The 11,149-nt window shown below is 43.5% G+C and overlaps 1 protein-coding gene across 1 annotated transcript in view; it reads right to left on the bottom strand.

The window, feature by feature from the left end:
* The window catches only part of PIBF1 (progesterone immunomodulatory binding factor 1), a 100,578-nt gene that overhangs the window by 13,508 nt on the left and 75,921 nt on the right, over positions 1–11,149 (bottom strand). Inside the window, exons 14-16 of the mRNA XM_070942831.1 lie at positions 10,322–10,424; positions 7,269–7,399; positions 5,069–5,153 (exon numbers count right to left, since the gene is read on the bottom strand). Coding sequence (XP_070798932.1) covers positions 5,069–5,153; positions 7,269–7,399; positions 10,322–10,424 — 319 coding nt within the window. The remainder of the gene's footprint in view (positions 1–5,068; positions 5,154–7,268; positions 7,400–10,321; positions 10,425–11,149) is intronic.

Raw genomic sequence — 11,149 nt, 5'->3', positions numbered from 1 at the left:
CGGAGATGAGCGCCGCCCCCTAGAGTTGGGAACGACTAGCACATATGTGCGAGGGGAACCTTTACCTTTACAAGGTATATCTCTATCTAAATTAGTTCAAAATCATGGGGTCCTTGGTGCTCTCTGAGCTTGGTGGTTTCTTGGTTTCATTACCAAACTAGGTAACATCATCAGTGCAAAATCCCATGTGATCTGATCTCCATCCTCAGTGACTTAAGGGACTTGAGGTCTGGACGAACCACTAGGCATTTTGTTTGAGAAACTTTGGAGAACGGGAGAGCAAGTTCTGTATCTGTCTTCCAAAAGAGGAAAAATAAAGATCAGGGTATTACAGCCCATCCATCCATCATGGATGGATAGAGTAGATCAGAAAGCTATTGATATCCAAGTACCTTGGATTTTTCAAGAACAAATTTAATCTTTTCTCTTTGTCTGATTGGCTGACTGACTTCTGGAAACAAAAAAATATAAAAATGCTGAAAATGTTTTTTGTTTTTGTTTTTTTAAAAAAATAGATTTCAAAGAAGCATTTATATGGCATGCCACGATATTCTGATTAGCAGTTAAGACCCAACTGCACTGAAGATTGTACTCAGATCACATTTCTCAATGAAGTCTTACTCGGCAGGAATAAATTAATATGTTGGGTGCTGCCAGGTTAAATTCTCTCCATGATTTGCATTCATAACTTGCATGAGGAAGTAGAGAGAATGCTTATCCAATCTGCAGGTGACTGATGAATATGGCACAGAAGAGCGAACAGAAGACAGAAATAAAAAGTCAAAATGATCTTGAGAAAAATGGAGAAATTGGAATGAGAATAAGAGAATGAAATTTAAAAGAGATCAACGCAAGATGATATACACAGAATTTAAGGAAAGGACTTTCGATGCCTGACCGAAAGGCAAGAGCACTTGTGAAAAAGTTTGTGGAACAGTCACTGATGACTGAAGCAGAGGTGGGTTTCAGCAGGTTCTGACCAGTTCTGGAGAACCAGTAGGAAATTTTGAGTAGTTCGGAGAACCGGTAGTAAAAATTCTGACTGGCCCCGCCACCATCTATTCTCTGCCTCCCAAGTCCCAGCTGATCGGGAGGAAATAGGGATTTTGCAGTAACCTTCCCCTGGATTGGGGACAGAATGGAGATTTTACAGTATCCCTCCCCTGGAGTGGGGTGGGAATGGAGATTTTACAGTATCCTTCCCCTGCCACACCCACCAAGCCATGCCATGCCCAAGCCATACCCACAGAACCAGTAGTAAAATTTTTTGAAACCCACCACTGCACTGAAGAGACAAAAAAGGCAAGCATATTTCTGGAGGCATCCATGTTCCAAAACAAGAAAAACCACTATGCCAACTTGTTTTGTACTGGTCTGACTTTATATCTAGTCTGATATCGGTTCTGGTCACCGCAGTTTAAGAAAAATTCAGACAAGTGGGATAAGATTAAGAAGAAGAAGCGAAATGTTTATGCAGATTATTTAGCCTTTGGAAAAGCTGGCCGGAAGAAGCTGTAACATCTTCCTTTAACATCTAGAAGGAGAACACAGAGAAGAGCTTAATGAAAAGGAAATATTTGCCCGGATAAGTTATGGAAGGCAGACAGACAGACAGATCTCTTGCATTTCGTATGTAGATGTATTTAAACTGAATTGTAATCCGTTCTGGGCAAACAAAGTAGAAGGAATCTGCCAAGTCATTGGGGCTAAGGGATGATTTCCTGCATAGCCAGGTGAGTTTAACAATGGAACTGCTCTTATGGGCAGAAGGCAGCCAAGGGTTTAGAGTCAGAGTCAGAAGATAAAGCTTTAAAAGATGGTTGAATTTGTATTTTTTGTACAAAGACGTGTTTATCCGCACCACACATTGTTTTTGCTGTTCCAACTCTTGAGCTAGTCTGCCCCCAGGGAATCTCAACTACCCCAGATTTTTTTTGGGGGGTGGTGGTGATAGTTGTCAATAAAACCAAGACTGTCCATCCTGGAATTTTCCCAAAAGTTTCTCCTGCTTTCCTAGCTCTTAGATCCGACCTGTCTCCCACTCTGAAGCCCTCCAGAGATTCTCTTGGTCTAGTAGAGAGGTCTGCAACCTTAAACATTCAAAGAACCATTTGGACCCGTTTCCCACAGAAAAGAAAACACCGGGAGCCACAAAACCCTTCCTGTGCCTGACTATTTCTTATGTAGTTGAATTTAACATTCTGTTTTCTTCTGAAACTTTTCTTTTCTTGGACTTATCCATGGTTGGCCTACCGGGGGTTGAAAAGCTCAATAAATCGTGTGCCGGTGGGTGTCGCACATTGGCAGTTGTGATGCATATTTTGAGTGACAGGGAGCTGCAGCAGAGGGGTGAAAGAGCCATATGCGGCTCCAGGGCCACAGGTTGCTGATCCCTGGTTTAGTAGTTATTACTTCTCCATCTTTCTGGGCTGCTGCAATCATCACCTCCTGAAGGAGAAGAAAGAGCTCTACGAAAGCCTGAAATTTCCTCCCTTGAGGCTGGCAAAGTAAAACACAAACCCCCAGGGAGATGGAAGGGACACAGGGGAAAGACTGTCAGATCTGAACTTCTCCATCTGCAGCAGCCAGGGCAACCCAATGAAAGATGTAGGGGCAAGATCTATCATGCACAGTTCCCTCATCCGTCAATGTAAATTATATCAGAAGCATGACCTGCCACTTTGCTCCTCCTGTGTCATGGAGCACACGTCTGGGATTGAAGGTCAAGTTGACCCAAATCAGTTCCAATTTCTTGGGGTTGTTTTTGTTTGTTTTGCGATTATGACAGGGCGTCAACGTAAAAAGTTAAAAAAAGTTGGCTTTTGGCAGTTCAAGGGTTCAGCCATGCAGCGCGCAAATCTGGAGTGTCTTAATTCCTTTGAAAAATCCATGAACCGACATACATCTTTTTTTTTTTTTTTAAGTTTTAGCTTTTCTGGTACATGTAGCAATAAAAAAAAAAAAAGGATATTTAAAGGTTAAACTAAAAATTCACAACCTAACTGGTATCAATAAAATTCAGCCCCATCACACGGAACACACAGAATAACAGAGTTGGGAAAGATCTTGGAGGACTTCTAGTCCATTTAAGCAGGAGACCCTATACCCATGATGGCGAACTTATGGCATTACATTTATTTTATTAACATGAAGTTAGCTAGCTTTGAAAAATTTTGGCTTGAGAAGCAATTATTTTGCAGAAATGAATGAGTTTTTTGTTAATGTTATATGACGCCGTATATTAAGGGCATAATACGGAGATATTATCTGTCTATGTTATATTTTTACATTTTACTTTAGTTAAATTTCATTGCCATGAAATTCTTTGGCATTTAACCAAGCTTTTCAGTTTAGCGTCTGAAAATTGCCAATAATTAAAGATAGAACATGCCCGGAAAATAGGTTAAAGAGCAATGAAACATTGTAAAGGAAGAAATAAACTATATGGTTTTTTTTAACTGTTGAAATGTATTGCGCTGCAATATCAAATTCTACCTTTGTAGCATAGATGGAACTCCTCCTTCCAAGTTTTACCACTCAGACATGATCAAGAAAGAGGAGAAACTGTGGTGAGGGGAACAAGGCATCAGAATCTTGTGGTCCTTCCATTATTTCTCACACCACAGCACCACAAGGTCAGGATGCCTGGAACAGCTGAGATTGGTATTAAGCAATCAGAGGAACATGGCTCCTTCCTTATCTCCTCTACTTCCATCTCCTCCTCCAGAAGATCGGCAGAGCCTGGTGGTTGTGTGTGCTTCCCTTGACGTGATGAGAAGCCTTTTCCCTACTTGGAGAACCTCCAGGTGGTGACATTTGGAAAAGGAAGTAAGTGTTGTGGCCCACCAGTGGCCTACGAGGATTGTTGCTGATCCCGACGACGAGGAGGCTGGTGTGGTGTCGCGCCAGCAGCCTGTGCAGCCGGCGCTCGAGTTGGACAGCGAGGAGGCTGAAGAAGATGTGGTGCCAGAGGCAGAGATTCATACAGGGACTTCAGAACCTCCAGAGGCTCCTTCAAGTGAAGAGGATGAAGTGAAGGAGCCTCTTCTCAATGCACGAGCATTCAGAGCTGCCAAAAGGCAGGAGTGGTTACTCAGGAGGAGGTCTCCTCGAGAGTAAGGCTTGGGGCTAATTGGCCACTCCCTTAGCCTATTTAAGTTTGCACACAGCTTGTAAACGTTGCAGGAAACAACGCATATTCGCTCGCTGGTCATTGAATGTGGATTGTCTTTGCAAACGTTGCTTCTGGGCTTTCTGCCAACTCTCGTAAGACTTTATCTTATCTGTGGACTTTCTGGCAGGTTGTTAAGGACGTTTTAATTAACAGCCTGCATTTGTAGAAAACTACGTTTGGAAGCAAATTGAGCTTTGTTCATAGTTTGTATGTGCTACATTCCTTGGGATCCGTAGCTGGGGCAGAACAGCAAGTGATGTCCCACGAGCTAAGGCTCCCCTGCTCTTTGCTCCTTCTGCTCCTCACCCAAGACCCTTGGGTTCTGTCTGGACATGCAGGGGTGGGAAGGAGTACTATCCATGGAGACTGGTGACCTCAAGTGGCACCCTGGTCATGGGATGGTGCTGGGATTAAGAAGGGGCTGAAGCTGGTGGAAGGCTGGTGGCAATGAGATGCACTGAGAGAGTTTACAGTGGAGGGGAAGGTTGGGGTAGAAGTTAACAGTGGCCTTTTGGGATAGGAAAGATAGCAATAAGACTTATATACCACTTTATGGAGCTTTAAACTGCACTCTCTAAGCGGTTTACAGAGTCAGCCTATTGCCCCCAACAATCTGGGTTCTGATTTTACCAAGGTCGGAAGGATACAAGGCTGAGTCAACCTTGATCTGGTCACGATCGAACTCCTGGCAGTGGGCAGAGTCAGCCTGCAATACTGCATTCTAACCACTGTCACCATGGCTCTTAGATGTGGAAGAAGAGTTCTCCTAGGCACTTTAAAAATTATTTTCGAAAAACTACAAAGCTGAAAACAAAACATATTATGACTAGCACAAAGAGGGTGGTGAGAGGGAAACACCATACAGAAACAACTGGGGTAAAACAAGACAATTACCTCACGGTGATTTAGAAGTCTTTCCAAATCTGCCGCCATCTGGTTCTTGACCCTCAGCAAAGCCTTCTTCTCTTCATTTAACTGACTGGTGGGCAGAAAGAAAATGACTTAGGAAATGTAGTAGTACTGTATTCTAGCTGCAATGCGAGTTATAACATAAATTGCTCAGAATTAAGCACACGTAGATCCTTTTTGAAAAGGAAAACTTGACTGTTTTCTTTGGGCTACCATCCGTATAGACCAGGGGTGTCAAAGTTGATTTCATTGAGGGCCGCATCTGGGTTGTGTTTTACCTCAGGGGGCCGGGGGGCATGGCCGGGGTGGGCATGGCCGGGGTGGGCATGGCCAGTTTTAGGTCACTCCAGGTTCCATTTTTGGCCGTGACGACCTCCTTCAGCCCTCTGCCAGCGAAAACGGAGCTCAGGGAGGCCACACTCCATTTTCTCTGGCAGAGGGCTGCAGGCTGTCGCATCTGAAAACGGAATCTGGGAGGGCCGTGCGTGGCCCTCCCGAGCTCCATTTTCGCTGGCAGAGGCACCGCAGGCCGGTCCGTTGCTGTTTCTAGGGCTGCCACGCAGGCCAGATCTAAGCACCCTGTGGGCCAGATCCAGCCCACGGGCCTTGAGTTTGGCACCCCTGATATAGATAGCAGCACCCAAAGCAAAGACAAACCAAATGACAAAGATTTTGTATGTGTTCGATCCATTGGCTTTAATAGTTCAGGCCCTGTCATGTTTTCCAAGTTTTCCAAGAGGGAGGAGAATCAGTTGAGCCAATGATTTTAAATTTGACTTTATGAAGACCAAGTAGGCTGCATTTCAATCATGGCCCTATTCCATGCATGCTTCTGGCCCTTCCAATTCAAAGACTCAATTTATTATTTACTGTTTATAAAAAAAAAATTAAAAAAATAAAATATATTATATGTATATGAAATCTTATTCTGTCCACCGCTCTGAGTCCTTCGGGAGAAGGGCGGTATAGAAATTCAATAATAATAATAATAATAATAATAATAATAATAATAATAATAATGGTGGCAAAAAACCCTGAATAGGATTCCTGATTTGAATTCCGAGGCTTTGAAAACCCTGATTTGATTTCCGAGGCTTTAGGAGACTTCTGAGAACATCGGAAATCCTCCATGTTTAATGAAGAATAAAGGCTGACACTAAAATAAGAGGTGAGCCTACATTTCAAGACTGGAAGGATGGTTCATAACACAGGGAATTTTCTCCTGTCTTCAAATCTCAGAAGTTATAATGGGAAAGCAGCCAGACAGTGATAGCTAAGTCAAAAATCAGGTGAGCAAGATTAAAAAAACAACAATAACCCACTTCTGGACACTTTTTCTGAATTGAAAATTAGGGAACTTTGGCACCTCAATCAGCAGCCTATTCAACCTTCTAGGCAGCTATAGGAACAGAACTTGATGGAATCAAAGAGACACTTAGGCCTCCCCTTCTGACACCTAAGATAACAGGATGGAATTATCTACAATGGCAAAAGGAAAGTCTTATTGGAGAAAGAGATCAGACAAACGATTAGCAAAGTTTAAGCTAAGCCACATAAGTGGGACAGGAGAACCATGTTAATTAAGTGATCGAAAGAGATTTACTGGCTACACAAAGGCTGACGATTAGACCAGGGGGTCTAAAAGATAACTTAGAAGAATAAGAGAGTTGGAAGGGAACTTGGAGGTCTTGTAGTCCAACCCCCGACTCAAGCAGGAGACCCAATTCCATTTCAGACAAATGGTTGTCCAATCTCTTCTTAAAAACCTCCAGTGTTGGAGCACCCATGACTTCTGAAGGCAAGCTGTTCTACTGTTTAATTGTTCCAACTGTCAGGAAATTTCTCTTTATTTCTTTATTAGTTTCTATCCATTGCTTCTTTTTCAGCCTTCAGGTGCTTTGGTGAATAAGTCAACCCTCTCTTTTCTCTGGCAGCCCCTTAAATATTGGAACATTGCTGTTAAGAAGGCAATGACTTCTACACCATTAAGAGAAAAAAGTCCAAATAGCTATGGCTATGAAATTAGCAGGAGCAGCCCTCAATGTTTGATGGACCAAAGTCCCCATTCTCAGAAAAGTTAGCCTGGTGCCTCCATGGCTGACTCAGTGCTTTAGCTGCTCGTCTCTAACAGGGTGCTAGATTCTACTTGCCAAGGGAAAGTCAACGCCAATTTTGGAGTCTTTACCTGATGTCCTTTTCATGCTGAGCAATCCGTTCTTTCTGTGCAAGGATCTGGGAATCTCTTTGCTGCACAGACTCAATGAGGTACTTGTAGGGCTGCTGCACTTGGTTCAACAGAGAATTTGCTTTGTCTCGCTGAAAGAAAAGAAAAAAAAAAAAAGAAAAAAGAAAAAAAAGAGGTACATTGAAATCACGAAAGGAAGCTCCCTACACGTTTGTTTTGTCTCTTTCTCTTTCCCACAATGTAATCCTGATAGCGCATATAAAGATTACTTGAAAAAAGATGGAGCTAAGCACCCCCTTCTCTATTATTTACAAAGGGTTGTAAAATGTCTGGGTTTATTTCCCCCAGTTTATTTGCAGGGCAGCAGGATTTCAAAATTATGTATGTCTATATCACATGGCTTCAAAGAAATCTCGAGGAGAGGCATATTTGGGGCAAGTGATCCCCGACCCAGAATTTTTAAACCCAAGCCCTGCTGAGAGAGAGGGAAGGAGGGAGAGAGAGAGGGAGGGAGAGGGAGAGAAAAGGGAGAGAGAGAGGGGGGAGAGAGAGGGAGAGAGAAAGGGAGAGAGATAGAGAGAGAGAGGGAGAGGGAGAGAGAGAGAGAGAGAGAGAGAGAGAGAGAGAGAGGGAGAAGGGGAGGGAAGGAGAAAGAAAGGGAGAGGGAGAGAGAGAGAAAGGGAGAGAGAAAAAGGGAGGGGGAGAGGGAGAGAGAGGGAGAGATGGAGGAAGAGAGGGAGGGGAAGAGAGAGGGAGGGAGGGAAAGAGAGAGAGAGAGAGAAAGAGAGAGAGAAAGAGAGAGAGAAAGAGAAAGAGAAAGAGAAAGAGAAAGAGAAAGAGAGAGAGACTGTTCTGTTGAACTGTATTCTTTCCAGAGCAAAGAGCCCAGGGCAAATGTTATACTTTTACTGTTTAGAGGGCAGCAGAGGACAATGTCTTCTGATAGTTCACAAGGAGTCAGGGGGGGCCCTTCCTTCATAACTTTCTGAAAATCTGTTCACTGGCCAGGGGCTGACCTGGATTCTTTCTCTGTATCTCTAAAGGGATATAATCAAGGTTTATCTTGGAAAACTCAAGTTGGGATTGCTTTAGCCAGCGCTGTATGTAGGGAGAGGTCAGGACTAAAGGCAAAGGTAAAGGTTTCCCTTGCACATATATGCTGGTCGTTTCCGGTTCTAGGGGGCGGTGCTCATCTCCGTTTCAAAGCCGAAGAGCCAGCACTGCCCGAAGACGTCTCCGTGGTCATGTGGCCGGCATGACTCAACGCCAAAGGCGCATGGAATTCTGTTACCTTCCCACCAAAGGTGGTCCCTCTTTTTCTACTTGCATTTTTTACGTGCTTTCGACCTGCTAGGTTGGCAGAAGCTGGGGCAAGTAACGGGAGCTCACCCCATTAGGCGGCCCTAGGGATTCGAACCACTGAACTGCCGACCTTTCGGTCGACAAGCTCAGCGTCTTAGCCGCTGAGCCACCGCCTCCCTCTGGTCAGGAATAGGAATGGCCAAATGGTTCTCTGCTCTCTTGTTCTCCCTGGAACTAAAAATGGTGAACCTCCTCGGCTAAGGATCACCTCCATTTTCAAATATCCACGACTGACGAGCATGTCAGAAGACAACGATGAAGGCCCCTGGATGGACCAACTTGCCAGTGGCCTCTGGATGGACCTTCTGAGAACCAGCCAAGATCCTAATTGAGTTGGAAGGTAGAGCCCGTCAGAAAAAAACAACGATGGCATGGGAGGTGTGGCCCAAGGTTGTGTGTGTGATGGCTTTAATCCAGGAGTGGAGAGAGGTTGTTTTATTTTGTGTGTATGTGTGTTATTGTTGATAGGTGTCCAAGGTTATATTGTCTGAGATGGGCAGATATATTAAATAAATATATAAATAGGTATTGCATAAAAAAAAAAACTTGAAGAAAACTAAACCCGTTTTGCTAGTTTTTCCCTATTGAGAGAAGAGAGGCTTATCTGTCTAGTCTCTGTTTTGTTTAGTCTGCAGAATAATCTGTCTTTTCATCTCTGCTATTAGAGCAACACGTACTGCGCTGAAAAGGATTAGCATGGGAGTATTGTCCACAATTGTCCCCACACACACATGTACATATTATTTTACAAATAACTCAAGACGGCGAACATATAAAACACACCTTCTTCCTCCTATTTTCCTCACAAGAAGAAACCTGTGAGGCGGGTTGGGCTGAGAAAGAGTGACTGGCCCAAAGTCACTCAGCTGGCTTCTATGGCTAAGAAGGGACTTGAACCCACAGCCTCCTGCTTTCTAACCTGGTTCCTTAACCATTAGAACAGGGGTGGGCAAATGTGGCTCTTTTACAACCTGTGGACTTCAACTCCCAGAATTCCTGAGCCAGCTTGGCTGTCTCAGGAATTCTGGGAGTTGAAGTCCACAGGTTATAAAAAAGCCACATTTGCCCACCCCTGCACTAGACCAAGCTCGCTCACTTTTCATCCATATAATTAGGCTTATAATTCACACACAAACACGTGTGTGTGTGTGTGTGTGTGTGTGTGTGTGTGTGTGTGTGTATGTAGCGTATTTTTCAGAGTATAAGACGCACTCCTTCCCCCTCAAAAAAAGTGGGTGGAAACGTCTGTGTGTCTTATACTCCGAATATTGCGATGGGGAGGGTGTTGGGCCATGCTGAATGGGTGGTGGCGGCAGCAAACGGGTGTTGGCAAATTGGTAGCGGTGAATGGGCTGCGCTGAACGGGTGGCGGTAGCAGCAAACGGGTGGTGGTGAATGGGCAGCGGTGAATGAGTGGTGGTGCTGGTGGCAAACGGGCTGCGGCGAATGGGCAGTGCCGCCACCGAATAGGAGGCGGCAAACAGGCCAGATGAATACTGGATGGATGCTGAGAGGCCAAGGCAGATTTTTTCCCCCTTGTTTTCCTCCCCAAAAGATAGGTGTGTCTTATAGTCCGGAGCATCTTATAGTCCAAAAAATACGGTATATATGTGTATGTGTGTGCGTGTGTGTGCGTGTGTGTGTGTATATATATATATATATATATATATACATACACACATCAATTATACCTCTTGTGAAATGCGAGCAACTTCTTCCTTCTGGCGCTCCAAATCTCTTGCAAGCAATGTATTTTGCTTCTCTAGCTGTAGCAATCTTCTTGCCAAATGCACGCTGTGCCAAGACAAAAATAAAATTAAATAATAATAATAATAATAGCAATAGACTTTTAAATCAGACATCTTTTGAAGTAGAATTTCTACTTTCTTTTCCATAGCATACATTAATACACATATAAGGTTACAAGCTACCATGGGCGGGAGCGTTTGATTAAAGTTATGTTGGAGCTGCTATTGATGCTTCACATCCATTCTTTCTTACTTTCCATCTGTAACAAGACAAATGCTAGTTTTGCAAAATGTATGATATTTATCCTGTTCTCAGGGGAGTGGCTTGTAGAAACAGACAGATTCGAAGACTTCTTTTGTAGCTAATGATTTTGATGGGTTTTTCCTTTTTTTAAAAAAAGGATGTTTAAAAGGATGTTAAAAAAAATTAGGATGTTTTTAGTTTTTTGCAAATCCCTGCCCAAAGAAAAAAAACAAACAGATTTTTGACATCTTTTATACACACAGTTTGGCAAAATATATTATTTGCAGTATACCTTTCATACATTGTATAGTATACAATATATGAACCATAAATGTACGAAATTTGTCGATGCAGTTAATTATCTTGGGACCATTTAACTGAATTTGATTTCCTGGATTCTCCTACAATATATTTTGGATTCTATTTTTTTTCCTTCCTTCCTTCCTTCCTTCCTTCCTTCCTTCCTTCCTTCCTTCCTTCCTTCCTTCCTTCCTTCCTCCCTCCCTCCCTCCCTCCCTCCCTCTTAA

This window comes from Pituophis catenifer, unplaced genomic scaffold (assembly GCF_029215685.1).
Source record: "Pituophis catenifer annectens isolate HBS135680 unplaced genomic scaffold, rPitCat1.0.hap2 SCAF_4, whole genome shotgun sequence".
NCBI classification, from domain to species: Eukaryota; Metazoa; Chordata; class Lepidosauria; order Squamata; family Colubridae; genus Pituophis; species Pituophis catenifer.
This window is presented reverse-complemented; position numbering and strand designations above follow the sequence as displayed.